The sequence below is a fragment of the Thamnophis elegans genome, chromosome 3 (assembly GCF_009769535.1).
Source record: "Thamnophis elegans isolate rThaEle1 chromosome 3, rThaEle1.pri, whole genome shotgun sequence".
Taxonomy (NCBI): domain Eukaryota; kingdom Metazoa; phylum Chordata; class Lepidosauria; order Squamata; family Colubridae; genus Thamnophis; species Thamnophis elegans.
This window is the reverse complement of record NC_045543.1, coordinates 16,887,829-16,912,513: the sequence shown is the minus strand read 5'-3', so window position 1 is coordinate 16,912,513 and position 24,685 is coordinate 16,887,829. Positions and strand designations below refer to the sequence as shown.

Sequence of the window (24,685 nt, the reverse complement as noted above, 5' to 3'; positions counted from 1 at the left end):
TTGTCAAGTATACAAAATACTTGAGTAGATATGGTATGGGGTTTGGGCCTCTTCACATGTCATTGAATCTCAACCCAAGCTACCTTCCCACCATGTTAATAGCGAAAGATGCTAAAAGTTTACTTTGACAATAGGACCAGTTTCCCATTTCCTTTGTTTTAACTACTAAACTACCAGTTCAGATTTCTTAAAATTTCCTCTTAGGTTTCAGCCTTTACTGGTTGACTCTATGAGACAAATATGTTAATGATTGTAAAAAGATGAATGGACCTTGGGTGTTTGCACCATTTCATATGTTTATATATAAAAGCAATTTGATTCCTGGAATCACATCTAATACATGTACTTGTGAAGAAAATCTTGATAAGATTTATCTAAAACCTATTAATAGTTTAACAAAAGTTTTTTCTGACTTATTAAGGCAAAACTGCTTAACCTCAATTTTTGATTCCGAATGTTACGGGCAATATTTTAGTTCAGCTATTACCCCCAAACAGTAGGAAAAAAATGTTGTTTATGGCACTGTCCCAACAATTGATATAATTTGCTTCATTACACAATTGACAGAAATTGACAAACAACCATTGACATAAATATATATATTTATATTATTGTATTTCACAGACATTACACTTTTATGGACATTGTTGTCCCCACACTCCCCCCTCCTCCCAAAAAAAATCTGGTCAGTAAAATCAAGGTTTTACTTGCATGTGAGTATGAATGAATGTCACATAATTAGGACTGACTGCAGTAATTTGACCTTGAATCACACATGGTCAGCTCCATCAGATCCAGACTGTTAAGATCTGGATGGGAAGAAATAATATTTCGTGTATCTTTTTCATTTACCATCATCTGGATTTTTTGGCCCAGATCTGGCAGTCTTCAAATAAATGTCTTCCAACATCAAGAAAATATCTGCTTTCCTTCTAAACTCACACTGGATACTTTCAAATCAAAATGAGCAAAATTATTGTCTCTGAGTTATTGAGTTTCAACAGTGCTTAGGTGAACTCTTAAATCAGGTTTTCCCAACAGAATGTGATACAGAAGAATAAAAGTTCTTGAATAGCACACAAATGCCCTCTGATGTGTTTCAGTCATTGACCTTGACTGATCTGAGACATTTTCACGGGGATAGTTTCAATACAGCTAAACGTTTCTGCAGTCTCTGTTGTTAACTTTTCATTATACAATGAAGAACCCCTTCAAACCTTGGTACACATCCCTGATTCATCCACTGTATCGATTACTTGTTCTGATATAGCAGGATCTTTCTTTGTTCTTGACTTAAAACCTTTGAAAACAGGGCAGACTGGTACATACTTTAACCAGTGAGTCCTTTTAATCAGACCCATCCCAAATGGAAAATCGTAACTCTTCAGTTTTGCAGATTCGTCACTGTTGGCATATGCTCCAGCCTTCCACTGTACTAAGCCACGTTCCTCTTGAGTCCCTTGAAAAGAGAATGTGTATTTCAAATCAGGTGGTTTTGGAAGATCTAATTTCTTCACAAAAGAAAGCTGTGCTAATAACATGTCATGAAGTAGAGAGTTACACCATGAGATTAAAGAAATGTAAAAGTTGAAATTAACTTTCTGAGAAGAGCATGGGAGTTTTTTCCTGTGATGGGATCAACGGTATTTAAGGAACAGAAGTGTCTGCTTTTTGCATCCCATTCCATAAATAAATCAATTGGGTACTGATAGGAAATACATAATTTGTTTTCAATAGGGTTTCATTACCTAATGAACTATGTAGCAGGTGGGAAGTTGCTATCCTAAATTCCAGGGAGGTAGTTATGATACCACAAAAAACAACTTCCAGCCCTTTAACATTTAGCATATTGTGGCATATTGGTTCTTGAAAATCCTTGCCATAATAAATGTTGTAGCCTTTTATGATGCTACAAGGTAGTTACAAAATTAAAATGCTAATGTTATGAGACAGGACTGCAAGAATCTAATTTTACGATAATATTCACTGCATCTATCAAGCTACAGTATTAGAAGATTACAATGTTGAGAGTCATCTACCTCTTAATATATCTAAGCAGAAACAAAAAACAAATGGTTATAAATACAATACTTGTATATCTAGTTCTGTATTTTCTGCCACTGCTATGTATGAGGTACTATCTAGTGTAGTAGCAGCACTAATGCAGGTAACCAGAAAGCAGCAAATGTTCAAGTATAGCTCCCAGTGACCAAAATACTGTATATATTATTTTGGATGAATTTGGGGGCTACTTAAATCTATCCTTCCAAAATACAGGCTAAACACTTCAAAATAATACAGTGAAACAGGTGTACCTGGAACAGTGTTGTCCAATATAAATGCAATGCTGCCACCAACGAACATTTCTGTGGTTAAAAGCACTCTTAATATCTGGTCCACTTCAGCAATGCCTAAAAACAGTAATAATGTATAGTCCAAAATATGATCAAAATATGCTTTATACTTTTTCATTTCTGAAATGTATCTTTGTTATATTCCTCACTTTATTCCCTTTTAGAGTAGGAAACGCTATATATAAAGCACAGAAAAGAAAAGGTAAGCAATGCAAGATATAAGTGACAGGAAAAGGAAGGGAAATATAAGTAGCTAAATCAGGCTTAGTCAAACATCCTTTCCTACATCTCTTCAATCTTTCTGTCCTTATTAAACCATCCATGCTGACACTGTGTCCATGCAGTGCATCCCTCTGGCTTTTGTTTTGTAAAGTTCTCTCTCTGAGAATTCCATCAATTTCATCCATCGATGACTTTCTGGGTCTCCCCCTTCTTCTTGACTCATTCACACTTTGATTTGATCCTCATTCATTCATTTCATATAACCAAACCACCACTACTACATAATTCTAACATAATTGTTGTTCAAGGTTGATTCAGCACCCATTCTCTCATTTTGCTACATGACTATCTTAAGCACCCCATTCCAACTGCACCTAGCTTTTATGTTCACCTAACCTACCCAACTCTCACTTCCATATAATAAAGTGAGCAGAGCTGTTGTATGTAGTCATTTTCACTTCTTGTGTCATTTATTTTTCTCAATAATATATACTACCTGCAACCTTTCAACCAGCATTTGCATCTCTTAAATTTCTCCATCTGTTTTTCCATCTTATTCCACCAGGACACACATTAGATACATATCACATTTTATCATGTATAGCAGGGGTGGGTTCCTGTACCTGTCGGTACCGCTTCGCACGCGCACAAGCCACACATTGCTCACGCATGCACAGTTGACTCTAATTTGTTCTGCACATGTACAGAAACATGCCAGCAACAGCAGAAGAGACTGGGGAACCAGTTCAGGGGCGTGGCCAGCCTGAGTTACTGCCGGTTCTGTGACCCAGGCTGAATCACCACTACCAGTTCAGCCAAACCGGACTGAACTGGAAGCAACTCACCTCTGTTGTATAGCCATAACCTGTAATTGTTCACCACATTTTCATTCAAACACAACGATATTGGGTTTTAACACATTAATTCCTCACTGCATCATAAAATCTAACATTTACAGGAAATAATTTGGCTTTGCTGCATTAAAAAATACTTAGTTTTATATTCCAAATTCATCCACCTCTACTATCACTCAAGTATTCCTGGTAGATTTATCAACATATTAAAACCAAAGAACCCGCACACATTCTTAACTTCCATCCTTCCCAGAGTTCATACATGCACAGATTGTATAACTCAGTGTGAGGTTCTGGATTCCCGGTATCACCCACGGGGATGCGCATGGTGCATGTGCAAACATACATGCGTCGTACTTGCGACGCTTCCACAGGCCTCCACAACGCTCCAGCTGCTTGGCGGAGCATTGCGTAGGTGCCGTATATGCCATGCGCGTGCACGGAAGCACACAAAGCTTAAAGCATGGGTAAGGAGTGCAGGCGGGCGGGTGGGCCCTCTGGAGCACTGTACTGGAATGGTACCCGGTGCTCTGGGCAGGATCCTGTACACCCATACCGGGGCATACCACCTGCAACCCACCACTGGTATAACTCAAACATTCACTTTGTCACATATTTTCTCTAAATCAGCAAACTTTCTCACATTCATCCATCTCTGTAACTTGCTGAAGGGTAAAAATCTGATCTACATATTCTCTGCCTAGCGTAAAAATAGACTTGTATTTTCCAAATTATGCAGATTGTCACCTTTTGCATCTTTTTGATCTGAATTCTGCCAAACATTTCCCATGGTACATGAAATACCATGGTACATGTAGTTTTTGCATTGACTCTTAATAACTTTCTTTTATGTAGGGCAGAGATTTTCAAACTATGAGTTGCGGTCCCCTGGGGATCTAAACCTAACCCATCCATAGGATGCAGGCAGCATGCGAAACCACACACCCCTCAAGTCCATGGAAAAACCTCTCTCCACAGAACTGGTCCCTGGTGCCCAAAAGGTTGGGGGCCACTGCATTTTCCAGCTGAAATTATTGCTATTGTTTTTCATAACATTCACTTTCCAGACACCTCACCAATTTGATGATTCTTTTACTGTACTTAAAATATGGTGGGGTTTCCTCCCTCTTTCTCCCTCTTAGTCCAGGATGCTGACAATGACATGTTGTGAGAGGGCAACTAGGAAATGCCACATGCTAAACAACCTACAAACCCGATCATTGGTTCAGAAGAATGGAATAAAATTCAGAGTTGCTCAAGATGAATGGGGAAAGGCCACTTCTAATCTCAAACAGCCTGGCAGAGTTTTCATATTTCCTTAGGCGAAGACTCTTGAGTTTTCAGTACCTGTATTGATAGCATTTGGACGTGTATCTAAATAGTTTGGAACGGTAAGCCCAAAAAACATTGCAAAACCGAGGATAAAAAGATTGCGGGAGGAATTCATGTCCACAAACTGCAGATTGGAGAGACCCACTGCAGTGATCATACCTGCAGAAAGAAAGAATATGTTAAATAAATAAATACATTGATGGTGCAGTGGTTAGAATGCAGTATTGCAGGCTAACTCTGCTCACAGCCAGGAGTTCAATCCTGACCAGCTGAAGGTTGACTCAGCCTTCCATCCTTCCGAGGTTGGTAAAATGAGGACCCAGATTGTTGGGGGCAATAGGGTGACTCTCTAAACCCTTTAGAGAGGGCTACAAAGCACTGAAGCGGTATATAAGTCTAAGTGCTATTGCTGTATAAATATATGGCTAAACAAATAAATGGAGGATACTTGAGAAGGGTAGTTAAGCCCCAAACTAAAAATCAGGCAACAACAAAGACCATAAGAATGATTTCAGTCTACTGATTTTTCCTGGATGTGGTTTTAGCATAAGGGTCCCTGGGTTGAAATCCGAACATGATATGAAGACGAGGCTATCCCAGAAATGCAAATTACAGCTCTTGTGTGGAGACAGTGTGCATTACACTGTAACAAATAACACACAGGTGTTTTAGGAAAAAGCAAATATTTAGAACTGGAAAGCAGCAGGAGGAGTAGAAGATTACCCACAGTTTCTTTTTAAGTGGTGCTTCCCTCCCATTGCTGCACGGAATTACAAAAAATAACATTTTTCAAAGTAAACAATTCATTTCAACCTTGTCCTTCAATCAGTCAGAAAGATTTGTATTTCTACAAATGACTTACCAAACAAAGTGCAGAACATCCCTCCAAGGATGGGATCAGGGAGGGAGGCAAACAGAGCAGTAAATTTGCCGATGGTTCCTAAAATAAGCATGATTCCTGCACCATACTGTACCACTTTCCTGCTGCCCACCTGTGGAGGAAAAGCAATAGCACAAATAAACAACATATATTCATTATGGTTCCATCACAAAACCGCGGTAGACTAAAGCGCGCTCGACTAAAGCGCGTACCTGACGTCATCACAGCGCGACGAAAACATCACACTGTGAGCAGTAAAGTTAAAATTAACGCGAAAACCTTACCCTAACCCCCCCAAACCTAACCCTAAACCTAACCCTTAACCTAATGCTAAACCTAACGCTAACCCTTAACCTAACCCTAACCCTAACGCTTAACGTAACCCTAAACCTAACCCTAACCCTTAACCTAACCCTAACCCTAAACCTAACCCTTACCTTTATGTGAATCGGCTTGCTTTAAAAGCGCTTTTTAAAGCGCCCTGTTTTCTCCGCGGTCGTATTTGTCGCGCTGCTGATGACGTCAGGTACGCGCTTTAATCGGGCGCGCTTTAGTGGACCGCGGTGCCACGATTCATTATCAGTTACTATGGTTTGTCTCACAGTCAGCTAGATGTACAGGTTGGATTTGGCATTTTTGTCTGCCCATCGATTCCTTCCCAAGGACCCGGGATAGGCAAACGTGGATGTTTGATGGAGTTACAGATATCATTGGAGGATGTAAGCTGTTCCAAGTAAAACTCCCAACTAAATAAATTATTATGGTTTGTGGCACAATCAGCCAGACATTCAGCATTATAATTATCTGTTCACAATAATATCAAATCACAGCTGCCAGTTTTTTAGCCTTCATATGCACTGTTATTATTATTAATCTGTATATGCTTCATCTTCTGATACATTTTCTGCTGTCTCTACTCAACGTATGAGTCATGCTTGCAGGGACACACTGAGCCCGAAAGGACCTTTTGCATTTAATACCATCTGGCACATACAAGCTTTAATTTTTTTCAATAGGATTTCCAGAGTGATTTCTGAGCAAAATAAGAGCAGCAAACTCATTTATTTAGAACAACAATTGTCTCAGTTGCTGTCTCTGGTCAGTCCGGCTGCAAGCCAAGCAGAATGGTGACACATCTCAGAGGAAATTTCCCATTCAAATTACAGGCGGTGCACTTGGAGTGAGGCAGTTCAAACCTGCTTAGTTGGTGAGAAACGATGCTCCTTCCAGAGGCATTACTGATCCCCAGTTAAGAGAATCAAGAAGGTGAGTCTCTGTCTAATCCAAACCATGGAGAACTACTACCAATCTGACTAGGTGTTTTTCAGGTTAGCTGAATAGCCTGGTCTGTTCCTGCAGTTCCTTAATTTTTAGAAAACAACAATACTGTAAGTTAACTTCTGCAAAGGTGACAACAATTCTGCCTACTTAACTGGGCCCATGATATGAACAACACCGCACCAAAAATGGGCTACCTTAATGCTGGAGCAAAAACATCTCTCAGGAATCTAGAATGGCAGAATTCATCCTACAAAATTACCTTGTGATGCCAATATAAAATCTATCTATCCCAGTTGCAGATTTTGCCCAGCTGCTATAAACTGAAACATTGTGCTTCTCCCAGTGCACAAGAAGAAGCAGGAGGCAGCTGTATGCAAATCCATCAAAAGCCTAGAAACAGAAGATGCTATCTAATAGTGTAAGGGTGGTACCTTAGTGATGCCCAAGACTCCAATATTTGGGCTGGAGGAAGTAGAACCGTTGCCAGTGCCCAGTAACCCAGCAATAATACAGCAGATTCCCTCTGTAAAAATGCCTCTGAGGGGAAAGAAGAAGAAGAATCCTAAGGGTTGTGTTTAGATGTTCCAAGTCTCTCTCCTAGCAAATGTTAGGGTGATGCATTTCAGTTGATGGATACTCAGCAAATTACATGAAGATCTTGTTAAACAGTTTAAAGGAATAACTGTCAAAAATTAGAATTAACAAGTAGATGAGGGTTAAGCCAGATACAATGCGTCCATCGTACACAGATGTGGCTGCCTGTTGACTAGTGATGCTTTGGATTCTCATCACCTATTCATCCTATTCCCTGACTTTGGCAGACAGAAACCATCTGATTAAAAGAGAGAGAGAAAAGAGCAAATCCTGCCTTGCCCCACCCAATGTGACATTTATGATACGGCCTCCTGCTGATCATAGCGCTTGAGGATGTCATCTGCAGGTAGCTGCCACATCCGGAACTATTGGAAACAGCAATCGAGCCTATAGAACCATACAGACCTACTGCCCACCCACAGGGAGATAACAGGTTCCCTAATTAGATACCTTCCTAAATCCCTCTGGCCTAATGGTTCAGTCTTCCTGGGGTGATATTCCACCTCTGCTTACACCGCAAACAATCCATTAGTGTTTCATACACCCACAGGATTCAGCATTATCCATTCTGAATGTAACTGAATATAACACACACCCAGCGTGGTGTGTGCATTAAAAAGAAAAGGGTCCACTAGGTTCATCCCAGAGGAAAGCTTCAGTTAAATATTCCAGCCAATCTGTGAAGCAGCCTGAGATGGTGTGGTGTAGGCGAGGCTAATGTGCACGTTGCCTATTGATTTACTGAAAGATTTTCAAAAGAAAACCCACAATAGACATTTTTAGCCTTCAGTTAGAATTCAAATATTGACCGCCTCTGTCTTAAGAAAGGAGCAGTTGCAATATTTTGCTTTCAGCAGTGAAACAAATCTGGTCTCCTGAAACTGTTCCGAGAAACAGCCACTTTGACCTACTGGTCTGTGTTGTCATATGCTCATATGACAACCTTGACCAGGTCAATTGCAAACCTCACAGCTGTATTTGCACAATATTGTAAACCCTTTTATTCTAGTCTTGCAGCAAAGTGGGGAAATTGTTTGTTTTGATGGCTGACTTAGTAAATCCTGTCAACGCAGCCTCCTTCAATGTTTACAGTTCAGGGTAGTCTGCTTACCAAGAGAACAAATTGATTTAGAAACCAGGTGAGTTGTAAGGCCAATCGTGTTGCACGCATTGAGTAGATCTCAAGTTTTAATCAGTAAAGTGAGCTAGTAAAGCTGTTCTATCTCACACCAGTTGTGCATTGTGAATGTCAGAATGAAATATGCAAGGGAAATGGGAAAGATGGGCATTGCCAGAATTAAATCACCCAAAGAGTGATTCAAAGGCAAACATAGTGGAAATACTGAATCTTGGAATAATGATAGTAAGATATTTTTCACAGTCTAGAAAACCTTGGGACAAGGATCTCCAAAGATTGGACAGAGTATAACAAAAGGAAGGCCTCATGAATATGTTAATGAGTCAGTGTGCTTCCATAGTGAAAAAAAATATTCTCAAAATCCTTAAATATTTGAGTAAAGAAATAAACATTTGAAGTGCACCAAAAGTGGACATTTTTTAAAAAAAACAAATAAAGTTTTTTCCAATTTCCCTCTTCTGAGTCTGACCTTTGGCATCACAAAATGAGAAACCATTTTTTCTAAGAGCTTTTAGCTACTGAAGTATCATCCTCCACAATTTTTATAGGAATGTGGTTAAAATATTACCTTTGTTTCATCAGTGAAAAGCAGAACAGACACATAAAAAATATACACGTCTCTGAGCCAGATGCACCCTACCTATTGATTGCATGGACTGGTGGCGGGGGAGCGCCTGCAAGTCGGGCGCAAGCATAATAATCTCCGATGGACTCAATGATGCCAGATAATGTAGCACTGAACATTCCCAGCACAGCAGCCGCAGTCACTGTGGGCATCCCCCACTGACCTGGGAAAGCAGACAACACAACAAATATCAGCTGGCCTGTAAAATGTTGTTTCTCTAGGAGGAGCAAAGGTTGAAGTCCAATAAATAAAAATCAGGAAGCCCAGATTCGTGTGTGTGTGTGTGTGTGTGTGTGTGTCTTTTAATCACACTCAAGTTCACATCAGCCCAAAAGGTAACAGTACAATACACACACACACCTGTGTTCGTAATCCCCCTCCGCCAGTATCCATGTTAGGAAGGAAGGAAAACAGCAAAGGACAAAGGAATGGAGGTAAGAGTAGCAATAGCAGATTTTTTTTTATATACCGCTTCATAGGGCTTTCAGCCCTCTCTAAGCGGTTTACAGAGTCAGCATATTGCCCCCAACAACAATCCGGGTCCTCATTTTACCCACCTCGGAAGGATGGAAGGCTGAGTCAACCCTGAGCCGGTGAGATTTGAACCGCTGAACTGCTGATCTAGCAGTCAGCTGAAGTAGCCTGCAGTGCTGCACTCTACCCACTGCGCCACCTCGGCTCTTAAGAGTGTAGATACATCATTTTCCAACTCTTATTCTGGAGGATAAATGGGATTATTGAAGGCTAAAAGACATGAGAAAACCTTTCCTTTTCTCCAGGTTCACCAACAGAGGTGGGTTCCTACCAGTTCGCACCTATTCGGTAGAACCGGTTCGTCAAATCTACCGAACCGGTTAGAAGAGGTTCCACCAGTGGACCTGGAAAGCAGGCCACACCTACAGAAGAGGTTCCAAAATTTTTTGAAACCCACCACTGGTCCTTGGATATGATTATTCTACACTATCATGCTCATATTTATAAAACTCAGTGCCTCTGTGAAAGGTAAGGATGACTACTGCGTTTGTGGTGCAATTAGAACATTGCGTGTGTTGAAGTTGTTTTAACGCAAACCAAAGATGCCTTTTAAAAAACAAGTTTACATCATATTCTTATGCATGCCAGTGCTGTATGTGAGGTAATTTAAGGTAGTTCTGACAAGTGTCGTCGGCATCTTCATATCTGGTCACATGGGCGGCAAGCCACTCCCATCCGGTCACATGGGTGGCAAGCCACTCCCACAAAGGATGCCACACCCACAGGGTAGGTTCGAACAATTTTTGAAACCCACCACTGTTCACCAAGATTTAAACTCCTACATGCAACTCATGTCTCGGGATGTAGGTGATGACAGGAGGCTTTGGGACAACATAAGTTGCTCTCCGGAGAATGTACTCTGCTATTCAGCCTGTTTCTGGAAGTGTCTGGTTGCAGGAAGGGACTTAGCACATCAAAGGCAACTATTCCATCACAGGCTGAACTGCTAATCCATCTCTGTCAATCAGCCCAGGGGTGATCTCTCCCACGGGAAGGGAGCATGTAAGAGCAGGTAAAAGGGGGAAGATCCTGCCCATTTTCATGCAATTGACAAATAAAAGAGAAAAACAGGGAAGGAAGGATTGGAGATACGAGGGCATCAGACCTGTGTTCAGTGCAATCCTGTGTGGTTTAACATGTCATGTGGACGCATATTCCATTGCTCTCTCCCAAGATTGATGTGAGGCGAAGAGAACCGTGAGGCCAACTTACAGGGGTAGGGAAAGCGGAACCAAGGTGCTATGGACAAGATTTCTCCTCTAGCATCTGTTCTGGCCTTGAATCCGTAGGCATTGGCATCCCGAGGAAACACATCCGTCACTGTCAGAATGTAACAAAGCAGCCAGACCACCAAAATGGCTAGTATGATCTGAAGAGGAGATACACAGAAAGGCAGAACACCATCATCTCCCAGCTACATATATATCCACACTGAAAACAAGTCAGAAGACAGGAAGGAATTGTAGGAAAAGAATGTGCATCTCTAAACTATTGTCCATCTACTCAGTGTTACTCTGCCTAGTTTTTCCTTTTGAGTAATCCAGTCCTGGGAATATTTATGTTGCAAATAAATCCCATGCAGCTGAGGGAGCTTTATTCCTGGAGAATTGTCTAAAACTGCAGATTGAGAATTTTAAATATTCAAGAATGCAGATTTAAGTATTTCAACCAAAATCAAACTTTTGTGTTAAGGATTTCTTCTACATTCCTTCTCCTTTACTCCTAACAAATGTGCACAATTGATTGACAAAAACTTTTACAATCCCCCCTCTCCTTGTTACATTTAGTTTTAATTAATTCCAAGCCTCTTCTTTGTCCCATTTTTGCCTTCTTGACGCATGGGAAGTTTCTGAGTCAATTGACCTTTATGATGGATAAGAGAGAGTACTGCATGTGAATGGATTATTTACACATGCTCAGAGTAACCTATGCAGAGGAAGAATAAGATGTTCTTGCCAACCGATGCAACTGGGGACTCTGGCAAGATAAAAAACCAGCAAATTCTGACCCATTATTTTTTTGGGGGGGTGGAGTACAAAATGTGCCCACAATGAAATGATGAGTAAAAAACAATCTCCTTACTGGAAACATCTTGAAGATCTGTACCCGGATCAATATGCAGCCTTTCCCATATTTATACCCAGGAAGAATGAAAGAAACGTTTCGTAGGTACTGAGCAAACAGAATAATTAAAAAAATAGACCTGTTCAAAGGAGAGAAAAGACATGAGTGGACAGATTAGGAGCAATTGGATGCAGAAACCCTGGGATCAATTTTCAAATTGAATTTATTGGATTATACATAGATAGTTATTTATCATGAATTTACCATTATCTAGGCCAGTGTTTCTCAACCTTGGTGACTTTAAGTCCTGTAGACTTCAATTCCCAGAATCCCCCAGCCAGCATAGCTGGCTGGGGAATTCTGGGAGTTGAAGTCCACAGGACTTAAAGTCGCCAAGGTTGAGAAACACTGATCTAGGCATTTCCTTACACAAATCTGATACCTTGCAGTTATATTAGGAGTACATCTCTCCAAATCCCAGCCAGCAGAGCAGCAGCTATGTTTATTAGAAATCTTGGGCTGGAAATGATTTGGAGGACATCCCATTAAAAGAAGGCAGATTCTGCCACTTCTAATAAATCACCAGTCGGATTAGAAATCTCCTACGAACTGGCGCAGAGTATACCCTGGCTTGACAACTTCAGAGAGCATCTGATCTGATTTTCTGATTTGTGCTGAGTAATTTTACAAAAGTACTTCATTCTCTCCCACCATGTCCCAAAACTGAGACAAGTGTGTGAAGCTTAACACAAGTTCTTTGTGAACTTGCATCTCATGACTACATGATCTTTTCTATAGGCATATCTAATCTTGGCTAACTTAGCTAACAGGCGTACTAGCTGAGAATCATGAGAGTTGAGGTTCAGTAGAGCCAGGATTTTGGCTGGCAGATTTAGAATCTTCTGACTGTGCTCATCACTCAGCATCCATGGGCAAGGCTGTCATCAGCCCAGTGGTGGGTTGCAGGCGGTATACCCCGGTACGGGCGGAGCCTGCCTGGAGCACCAGATATCATTCCGGTACGATGCTCCAGAGGGGCCCCCTGCCCGCCCGAGCTCCTTACCAGTCTTTTAAGTCTTCAGTGCTTTCACGCATGTGCACGGCGCGTACAGTGCCTGTGTGATGCTCCGCTGAGCAGCTGGAGCATCGCAGAGGCTCGTGGAGGCGCTAAGATGCATGCGCGCACTGCATACGTTCATGTGGACGTCGCCGGGCCCGTTCCAACCGGTACGGAACCCACCACTGCATCAGCCTTAGAATATTGATGCCCTGAGAGGTTAAGGAGCTTCAGTCCAAGTCATCAGCATTCAACTGAGACCTGCTGAGGTCAGAGCAAATATATGAAAAATGTATCAGTTGGATTTGAGCAGAATCAGATAACTGTCAATGCTCTCACCAAGAGAAGTTCAGTGCTCCTTCCCACAACATATTCCTCCAACTCTTGGCTTCCTTGCCTCTCTAGAGTGACAGAACCATAGTGAACCAACAGGTTGGTATAAAATGTGAGGTTCCAATTTAAGCCCATAAAGCAAGCTTCTCTGAAGTTAGTCGGAATCACAGAGAATGAATGTGGTGACTGAAAGGTTCATAATATCTACTTTATATATTCTATTCATGAGCCTTTAACCATTAATTATGGGTAATTCAGCCACCAACACTCATATGTGGGTTGTTCCTCAATTTGTAAAATCATGTGGCCTTTCTTTGGTCATAAATTAAAATATAGCAGAACTGCAGAGCTACAAACCCCTTAGGAAAAGAGAGCAAGAGATTCATAATATTCTCACCATGCCACTGTCCTATTCTACTTATCATGCACACTTACACTCATAAGTGTGCACAAGGAGAGTCTTTCTGAAGATTTGAGCCACTGGCAACCAACCATCCAGAACTTCACTCTCTGCTTCATTTGGCTTGGTCTGGCAGTTGAGTGAGGAGATGAGAGCATCTGGCCAACGGGTCAGTTTGTATCTCTGCAGTTCACTCCTCTGAGCTCCTACAGTAGTTCTGTAACTCTACAGCTTTTGCTCCACTCTTGCATCAGTCTGAAAATCTGGTGTATTGAAAGAGGAGCACCTACAATGCAGCAATGCCCCAGTGTGTTCCAGCTCTATCTCCTGCTGCTTGGAAGACTGAGAGACCTATTAAGGAGACAGTGGGTGTGACTGTCAGGGGCCCAATGTAGCTGAGCAAGACTCCAGGAATGCCCAGCAATCCAATCGCCACTTCCACCAGGCTGGAAATGATGATGGCTCCTTGGATCTAGGGCAGAAACCGGAAAAGGATGAATTAAGTTGAATAAAGAGGCATTGCAAATACAGTGTTTCAGCAAGACAAGCATGGCTGTATTTCACTCACAATATTTGTAATAATCCTAATTTAGGAAGGATAATCCTCTGTCTAAAGAGATTAGACATTTCACAGATTGACTGATTTCCTGAAGCCTGGCTTAAGAGGAAGAACTCTAAGTGGGAGAGAAAACAGATGCTTCAATGTTGGCTATAAGCTGCAGCACCTGAACTAGCAGACTAAGGAAGCCAATGGAGCCACTCAGTTGTCCTCTTCCTCTCTCCCCCCCCCCCCATGGAAAGATGCAACTTACTTTTTAAAAAGACAGAAACATTTAGAAGAATGCATGCATTTTATGATATCCTTCATTGTCACTGCTTGAGAGATGAATAACTGTAGTTTAGGACAAAAAGCCTGCTTTTTTGCAAGGATGTATGTAACTTTCTTGATTTTTCATATTTATGTGCCCAACTGGTTTGGGTCAGGGATGGGTTGCTACTGGCATTACTGCTGGTTTGACATGCAAAAAAATGTGCGCACAAATGTGCGCTTTGCTCACACACACCCCAACACGCACTCCGTGCGGATGCACAATTACACCTAAAAAGGTCTGTACATGCGCAGAACATTATAAAAGGGTGGAAATTACATTTCTGCAATGGAGATTGTTCTGCACATGCGCAGAACCAAAAATAAAGATGATGCCACTGACAATAGAACCGGTTCGGGTGCGTGAGTGGCCAAGTTACTACCTACTCCGCCAAACTGGTCCAAACTGGTAGGAACCCACCTCTGGTTTGGGTTGGTTTACAACCCTTTGTAAAAGAACACTTTTGTACAAATTTGGTTCCAACTTCCCCTTATTCACTAAACCTTAATCCCTAGCATTAGGGTAGCAAAGAGCCATAGGAAGACTTCCAGCAAGCCATGAACTTAACATACATAAATCCCCCCAGCTTAGCCTACATATCTGGGTCCTGCAATCACCCAGTGTGCTTTCTTGCCAGCCAGCTTTGAGCAATAAATGCAAAACTAGTAAGTCTAATCCAAAGATTCTTCTACTTGAAGGCTACACTAGGATTTGAATAGCACTTTAAGAGCTGCACTCTGACACAGAGAGTCAGGGTTTGGGTGATTTAAAGAGTGAATGGATGCCTCAAAGTAGTTAAAGCATCTATTTTCATCTTTAAAATCAAATTAACTTCTCCCACCGACTAATCTAAATTTTAAGCCCCACCACTGAAAGGTATTTTGATGAGATGCACAGAGGGACTCCCTGACACCTGTTGCATCAGTGCCTACCAACAAAGTTTCCTCCCCCTCCGCACTGCCCCCCCCAAAATCCAAACAAAATAGAAACCTCTATTTTGGCAGAAAGTTCAGGGCTTGCTGGAAGTCTTCCTATGGCTCTTTGCTACCCTAATTCTCCAGGAAACTTCTTGGCGACCAAATCTTAACCCTAACCTTGTATACCTTAGTTCCTCCAAAAACATACTAAATAAACTCAATATCTCATAATAGGGCACAGTTCAAGCAATTATTTGAAATCTTGTCTTCGGAGATTCTCAATCATCCAGGTATGGTTGTGCTTTTTCAAAAGGCAGAGGTGCTTTTTCAAAAGGCAACTGGACTTTGTTTTTCCTTGAAGACATTTTGCTTCTCGTCCAAGAGAAGCAGACAGTCGGAACTGAAAAAGCTTCTTGAATAAGCAGTGAAACATCTTCAAGGAAAACGAAGTCCAGTTGCCTTTTGAAAAAGCATCCCTGGGACATATTTGAAATATTAGTAAATATCATATTTTATTTGCTTTATCTTGCCTAACATACCATCTAGTTAGCAAAGAAGAAATGGAAAAAGTTAAAATTTAAAAGTTAAAACACACTTCCCTCAATGGGTATGGAAAATTACTTATAAGTGCAATAATCATATTTTATTGGAATAAATAAAAGACAAATTTGGAAAAGAGGCAAATCTGAAAGAGGCTCCTAAGGATTAAAAAAATATGCTTATAACTTTGTATTACAAGGGAAGATTCAAGCACAAAACCAAGAAAACAAATAACTAAATGAAATAAATATAAAGGACAGCTTTCTGAATTGAAGGGTTGTCCCTTATAATAAAGAACATTTGGTGACTGCATTTATAAGCAGAAAATGTGGGAATTTGCTGGCAACAAATTCCTTATAGGCTATAAAGAATTCCTCCTGTTCACTATTTCCAATTAATGCCTGATTTCCTGAGAAATGTGGCTGGATGTTCATCTGGGAAGGCTGGGGTCAAACTTACTTCTCTCATTCTTGGTTGCCATATGTGAGAAGTGCTCAGTGGTAATGTCCAATTGCCATAGATTTGGTCTGCATGAATTAAGAAAGAAATTGGGGTTAAAGAGCACAACTACGTATATAATAAACTTTCTCTTTCCCGAGGAAGGTAATTCCATTTCAGAACAGCCTGAATCCCAGAGAGAATAGTGGACATGGGGCAATGTATTTCTTCTCCCTCCATCCCATTTATTGATATAATGGTGGTAGGTACTATGTGTTGCGGAATAAACAATTGTTTAAGTTGTGTATAAATGTATGCTTCTCCCAATTTTGTTATACAGAAATGACAGTTGGGTATACCAGGAGAAACAAAATAAATTGAATGCAATGAGGATGGGGTCTTTCAGAAATATTGTGGTAAAATAGAAAAAGCTTGGGTCAAGGTGAAGAGGCTGATGATTGGATGCAAACTAAAAGGAAAACAGAGGGACCAGGGTAAAAGAAATGCCAATCCTAACTTATAAAAGTAAGATTGAATGAATGGGTTGAGGAGGAGGAGGAGGACGAGGAGGAGGAGGAGGAGGAGGAGGAGGAGGAGAAGGAGAAGGAGAAGGAGAAGGAGAATGAATGACTGAATGGGTTGAGGAGGAGGAGGAGGAGGAGGAGAAGGAGAAGGAGAAGGAGAAGGAGGAGGAGGAGAAGAAGAAGAAGAAGAAGAAGAAGAAGAAGAAGAAGAAGAAGAAGAAGAAGAAGAAGAAGAAGAAGAAGAAGAAGAAGAATGTATTTATTGAATGGAGTTTATAACAGTAAAAAAGAAAGAAAACTAATATAAGACCATGTGTGTGACCATGGTGTGTGACCATGGTGGATGCAAGGATGCACTCTACAGACTGAAAATTATGGAAAGCTATGGTGAATTGTTTCTATGAACTAAATCTATGTTCCTTTTTAAAATTGTACGCACTTAATATCTTTGGCTTATAATTTACTTGCTTTTTACAGTCTACATAATATTGCTAAACCCAAAAGTCTGTATCCAGACCCCAAGATGGCTTTGAATGTATGTATTTTGGACTCCTACATGCTGTAGTTTCCAAAATCAAGGGTAAAGAATAATAGGAATTCTAATCAGAAAATCTGGAAGGCAAGCAATTTGTCTACCACAATGTTTCTCAACCTTGACAACACTAAGATATGTGGATGTCTGGCTGCGAAATTCTGATTCTTGTTTATAGACACATCACATATGCAAGTAATCCTTCACTTACGACCACAATTGAGCCCAAAATTTCTGTTGCTAAGCAAGACAGTTGTTAAGTGAGTTTTGCCCCATTTTACAGCTTTTCCTGCCATAGCTGTTAAGTAAATCTGGCTTCCCCATTGACTTCGCTTGTCAGAAGGTTGCAAAAGATGATCACATGATCCCGGGACAGAGGTGGGTTTCTGCCGGTTCACCCTGGGTCGGGTGAACTGGTAGTGGTGATGGGGGTGGGATGCTCCACCCACTTGCCAGGACACTTCTGCCCATGTGCAAAAGCATCGTGCGAGCGAGCGTGCACAAGCGAAACGGTAGTAATATAAATTGAAACAACAAAGTTGCCACAGGGTAACTTTGATCATGTGCCCATGCAATGGCCGTAAGTGTGAAAAACAGCCATGTCATTTTTTTCCAGTGCCATTGTAACCTTGAACGGTCACTAAACAAACGGATGGAAATTGAGGACTACCTGTATTACCATTTGGAAAGCTACTGACTTCCTTCACTCAGTTAAAGGCTTCTGAAGATATTTCTATTCTAGCTCCTGTCAACTTACAGGCTATCCAAATTTCATTACCTTCTGGAGGACATTTCCATTTTTCCAGGGCCAAGATGGATTTGGCAGGAACCAGGAATGCCAGGGCACTGGCTTGAAACAGAGGAAGCCTGCCTTACAGAAGGGGGGGGGGGGAAAGTGCATGGATTCAGTGCTGCTGTCAGGGAATTGCACATCAGGTGCCCAAAGGAAGTCTGACTGACACAACTTTGTCGTTTTATACAAATAAATATATTTTACATCTAGTTATACAGCAAACTAGATGGTCAGGCAAACACCAAGTTATAGTTTTATCTAAATAAATATGTTTTACATCTGTATATACAGCAAACTAGATAGTTGGGCAAACACAAACTTGTAATTTTGTATAAATAAATATATTTTACATCTGTATATACAGCAAACTAGATAGTTGGGCAAACACAAACTTGTAATTCTGTATCAATAAATATATTTTACATCTAGTTACACAGCAAACTAGATAGGCAAACACACATTTGTAAGATTTATCAAAATAGATGTATTTTGCATCTGTATATACAGTAAACAAGATAGTCAGGCAAGCAGGAGCATCATGAGGTAAATCACGGAGCACATAGGACACCCAGAAGAAAAAGGCGGGGAAAAAGGGAAACTCCCCCTCCACACCAGAGGTGGGTTCCTACCAGTTCGCACCTATTCGGTAGAACCGGTTCGTCAAATCTACCGAACCGGTTAGAAGAGGTTCCACCGGTGGACCCGGAAAGCAGGCCACACCTACAGAAGAGGTTCCAAAAATTTTTGAAACCCACCACTTGTCCTTGGATATGATTATTCTACACTATCATGCTCATATTTATAAAACTCAGTGCCTCTGTGAAAGATAAGGGTGACTACTGCGTTTGTGGTGCAATTCAGAACACTCCATGTGTTGAAGTTATTTTAACGCAAACCAAAGATGCCTTTTAAAAAAACAAGTTTACATCATATTCTTATGCATGCCAGTGCTGTGTGTGAGGTAATTTAAGGTGGTTCTGACAAGTGTCTTTGGCATCTTCATATCCGGTCATATGGGCGGCAAGCCACTCCCATCTGGTCACATGGGCAGCAAGCCACTCCCACAAAGGAGGCCACACCCACAGAGTAGGTTCGAACAATTTTTGAAACCCACCACTGCTCCACACCCACAGCATCCAATCACAGTGCAGATTGCCTCAGGAGCCAGCACTCTCCAATCAATCAACTATAACTGTGTGTTCTGGCTCATTGTACAATCCCACTGTTCCAGCTACTAAATTTAAACATCTTAACAGCTTCCCCCTCATAATGACCTCTTCTCTGTTACATTCACCAAGGAGCAAACCAGATGAGCCGTACCTAATGCCCACAGTGCTTTGGATGAGGGTGGTGATGCCCACACAGCTGAAGATGGTGCCAATAAGTTGACTGATGGTATACTGGTCCTTCCCTACACAGAGAGACTCTGCCAGAAGGAAGGGAACGGCGATGGTGCCACTGAAACACGTCAAGTAGTGCTGGAGGAAAGATTAGGGTGGAGGATATGTCAAATGAGCATAAGATCAGACGATGTCTCCAAACTGACACACAGGCACCACTGCGTTGGGATGCAGCTGTACATTCATTGGTTATGTAGAAATGCTGAAATTCTATACAACTGAAGCCATAATCTGTTGTTCTAATATGGATAGTAATTTTCTCAAATAGAGCTTATCCTTTCCCTGTAAAATATTAGTCAAACACATTTCCTGAGAGTTCTGTGACATTTCTTTAAACTGTGAATTCAGCGGTGAGGGACTGTAAGAGTGCATCCAAAATGGGACCAATGACATGCCAAACAAAGGGGTCATCATGCTTGGAATATTCTGAGATTTGTTGAAATCTTTTTTTAAAAAAATTAGAGGCAAGAATGGCTTTTTTCAATGCCCAAATGCCTTTCCCACAGTTACCTTTTGCTCCTAAAATGGCATGATGGCAGTTTTTCAATATCTAAAGCATTGCCACAAAGAAAAGGGAGTCAACTTATTCTCCAAAGCACCTGAAGATAGGACAAGAAACAATGGATGGAAACTAATCAAGGAGAGAAACAACCTAGAGCTAAGGAGAAATTTCCTGACAGTTAGAACAATTAATCAGTGGAACAACTTGCCTCAATAAGTTGTAAATGCTCTAACACTGGAAGTTTTTAAGAAGAGGTTGAACAACATTTGTTTGAAATGGTTATTCTGTTAAAATATTCATGTACTGATGGTGAGCATTAAAGGGCTTCACCGAATGGTGGAACTATTTTGTTTAGAATCCAAAATAAACCATCATGCTCAATTGTTTCAGGTCAGCTACTCTTCAGCAAAACCAAAACATGAAATATTGTGATTGGGCCTGATTCAGATTAAATGAAATCTGGACTCTGTATATCAATTGCCACCCTCTTCAATCTACACAAAATATCACACCATGCTTTATTCAGCATTTCCCTCCCCTCCACTCTAATTTTCCCATCATCTTTCCTCTCTGCCCTCAGTTGACTTCCCAATATCCTGGTGTAACAAATCCCACCAGCTTCCTCCATCCCCACAATTTTCCAAGTATCATCCTTCCCACCTGTCAGCTGCCTCCTTCTGTGTCTGAGTGCTTCATATTCCTCTGGTTTCCTTTGCTCCCATTTTCCCATCTTTTCCTTTCCCTGTCTCCTTCCCTCAGCTACTAAATCTCTTGCTTCCTGTCTCACCCTGAATTATTTCTGCCAAGGGGGAAAAAGGGGCTCTTTTTGTTTCATAATCAGAGCAAAGCACTGAAATATGCATGACTTATTTGGGACACAGACCACCAGGAAACCCCTATCCTATGTAGAGAATGGGACGCACAAAGTTGTGTTCATTCTTGTTGCAGCTGCATTATTGGAACTGTGACAACAGATGAGATCATAGTTTTGGTGGCTTTGTAAGGGTATTTTTCTTCTCGCTATAAATTTTTCAATTTTCAAAAATAGATGTATGAAAGCATAGTCCCAAAATGAGATTGGGATGCAAAGTTCTATACATGTTAATATTGCAGAGATAAATGAACAATAGAAGTAAGATGCAATCACCATTCAGTATAAGACTCATAGCCAAGGTACATCTTGTACCTTTTCAACAATGGCACCATTGATGAGGGAACACACACAGTGACACCTAAATACTTGTAAACAGTCACTCTGTATTGTGGGTGGAGAAGAAACAATCAGCATGCCAAATATTTGTTAATTTAAAACAAGCCAGGGAGAACAGCAAAAGAGCCCAGGAGGAGCTAACTCAGTTTAATATACCTGAAATCCAGGAGGATGCAAAGATACCATGGGGAGCATCTTCGATTGTATAGAGCATATCAAATTCTTCTGCTCTTTGGAGAGGGGTGGAGCAACACAATTCCCATTTGCTGCTTTTTGCTGAAAATTAAAAAGATCCATGCACATAAAGGAAAAGGCTTGGAAGATTTCTGTTAAATGGAGCAGGTGCCATGATAACCCCTTGTGTATGTTACGTGAAAATGATGCACCAGCAATGAACACACTGTCTCAACACTTGTTACAAACTCAACTACAGCCAGTAGAAATGGATAGGAGTGCTGAATTTCACTGTAATGCCTGAGATTATTACTTGTTTTATTAGTCTTCCGCCTCAATCTTTCTCCCTGTTCTTCATTATGGAAAAAATGAAAAGTCCATCTTGGAATACAAGATGAGGAGGAGATTCGCCAGGAATAAAGAAAGTCTGTATCTTCTGTTACTTTCTTAACAATGACTTACAACTCTTGGATATATTTGAAACTTCTGAGAAAGATGGACACCACCCCACCCAAATGGAAGACAATGGGATTCAGTTGCTCATGTGTCCACTGTGTCTATGATGAAAGTATGACCACAGTCAGGTTCTGTAGTCTCTGGTCATGGAGGAACTCCTAAATTCTCAAAAACAACTTTCCTCAACCTGGAATCTGCTGAATATATTGTACTACAACTTTTATAGTTGGCTGGGATTGCCTCCATCATAGCTGGAAGCAGAACTTAGGGAGAGATGGATACAGGAATCTGGGACGCAGATGTGGTACAGCAAAAATGGGTGATTAATCATGCTGCATTTATCATTGTGTTCTGCCCTATCCAACCATGAGCTTCTTTAATATCTTGGTAATGGGTATATTTTCTACTACACCTTCCAGAGTTCATGCAAGAAATCCCAGATTCATATAAATAATTCCATCCAGTTGTTTATTCAGAGGAAGACCACAGAGCCAGTTTGGTGTAGTGGCTAAGAACCTTGCCCAGAAACCAGAACCTTATGAATTCTAGCCTTGCCTTGGCCTTGAAAGCCAGCTGAGTGGACTTTGGGCCAGTCACTCTCTCTCAGCCCAACCCATCTCTAAGGATTGTTGATGTGGGAAAGTGGGAGGACATGAGCACTGAGTATGAACACCATCAGTGACAAAAATAAGGTGGAGTAAAAATTGAATAAATAAGTAAATACATACAAGATCACGTTACATCCACAATATAAAACCGGTAGAAAAATAAATAGGGCAGCCTGCTGAACTTTCAAGAATTACATGCTTTGCGATGCTAAATTCCAGTGCTCCACAACAACTAAGGAATCCACTATGGAATATACAATACTTGTGTATTGAAGTTGGAATCCAACTTCAATGCACAACACCTTTGAGTCATTCCTCACTGCTACCTTTAAGCATTCCATGAAAAGAAGTGTGGGTGCAGAGCTAGACATCTTCAACTTACTCTTCCAAGATCACAATCAGGTATACTATGTACAAACAATATCCTTGAATACTATGGAGGCCACATTAGATGAGTGTGAGTGTGATACATTCACCCCAAGTTTTAGAAAAGTCCACAAGGATTCTGCAATGAATTTGGTATCTGCCCTATCAATTGATCTAAGAATAACACAAAACATACTGACAAATAATTTATCTAGCAAAAAAAAATGATATTAGAAATTACATGATGTCAAATTGTCCATATGTCTCCATATGCAGAAAGATCAATGCTGTATGGAAATGTCTTTGAAACTATGTCAGGCTTCATGGCAGCCTGCTGTTGCTTGTTTCTCTGCTAACGATCAACAAAAATAGCCTATCACCGTTTGTTTTAAATTGTGCTTCGTATTTCTGAGAAAGAATAATGTTACGTTTAATTTACCTTGCAATGAGGAGGCTCTTCAGAGTTGCTTTCCATGTTTGTACAAAGCAAGACCAGACTTTCTAAAGGAAGAGAAAATGTAATAACAAGCATATTTATCACCTTGGAAAGGACTTTAGACAACACACCAAAGCTTGTCAATCTGTAACTGTAGCTATTGGCTGTTGATTAATATTATAATGTATGGTTTGAAAGTTCACACTTTCGTAAGAATATTACTGGGTGAAACTGGTTGTCCCCCCTTTTAGTAATTATAGTTTTTTCAAAGCTTTGTGGGAAATAGCAGTAGCAATAGCAATAGCAGTAGACTTATATACCGCTTCATAGGCCTTTCAGGTTTACAGAGAGTCAGCATATTGCCCCCAACAATCTGTGTCCTCATTTTACCCACCTCGGAAGGATGGAAGGCTGAGTCAACCCTGAGCCGGTGAGATTTGAACCGCTGACCTGCTGATCTAGCAGTAGCCTGCAGTGCTGCATTTAACCACTGCGCCACCTTGGCTCTTAAACGTAAGAACAGTTGCCATATAATTAATTTGCTAACTGACTGTTACCATTAACTGCAGCAGTGATAAGCACCAAGGAATCAATATATGGCAGCCTGTAGAAATTTGTATTTTAGAAAGTATCTCAGCAAAGTCATCTTAGATACCGTAATCAGTGGTAAGTCAACTTACCTGTTAATGCATCTCCCAAAACATCCTCACCCATCTGACAATCCTCTCTAACTTCCATCAACTATTGACACATCATCCCCCATGTAATATCATAATCTAACCTGAATTGTATTAATTATAATCATAATAATTCAACAATTCCATAGATTAATTTTAATCAGGACCTGGTTTTCATTTATAATCAAATCAAATGTAGGAACTGAAAGTTTGCTATGACCAAAATTAGGTGAAAATGCATACATTTTACCGGTGAAGTTTGTTTCCAATTAAACATTAGGAGAATTTGTCATGTATACCAGCCTACCTGCACCAGCCCTTACCTTACCTTCCTGAGGTTATTTGTCACACTTGAATCTGTGATGTTGCTTGCCAGCTTCCCTTTAGCTACCAGACTGTTCTTGGAGAAGATTTCCAGTGTAAAAGTACTTTTCTCCTTTGCAGATTGTGACTCATGAACTCTGGGCTTTACTTTCTAAATAACAGACGGTATGTAAGCAGAGGACCAGCCAGCATAATTGGCTTACAGGACTGTGGAAAAGCACCGCCCACTACAGACTGGGGAGGTATTTAGA

The 24,685-nt window shown here is 40.8% G+C and overlaps 1 protein-coding gene across 1 annotated transcript; it reads right to left on the bottom strand.

Annotated features, from left to right (window-relative positions):
* Window positions 1–855: 855 nt before the first annotated feature.
* Window positions 856–24,633, bottom strand: SLC23A1 (solute carrier family 23 member 1). The gene is given in 17 exon segments (XM_032214246.1): window positions 856–1,459; window positions 2,316–2,411; window positions 4,778–4,921; window positions 5,625–5,754; window positions 7,355–7,460; window positions 9,296–9,443; window positions 11,027–11,183; window positions 11,897–12,017; window positions 13,959–14,140; window positions 16,454–16,521; window positions 18,267–18,355; window positions 19,602–19,764; window positions 21,554–21,583; window positions 21,586–21,615; window positions 21,618–21,669; window positions 23,437–23,498; window positions 24,439–24,633. Coding segments are annotated over 16 exon segments (1,800 nt in total). The 5' UTR covers window positions 23,473–23,498; window positions 24,439–24,633; the 3' UTR covers window positions 856–1,211.
* Between the last annotated feature and the right edge of the window lie 52 nt (window positions 24,634–24,685).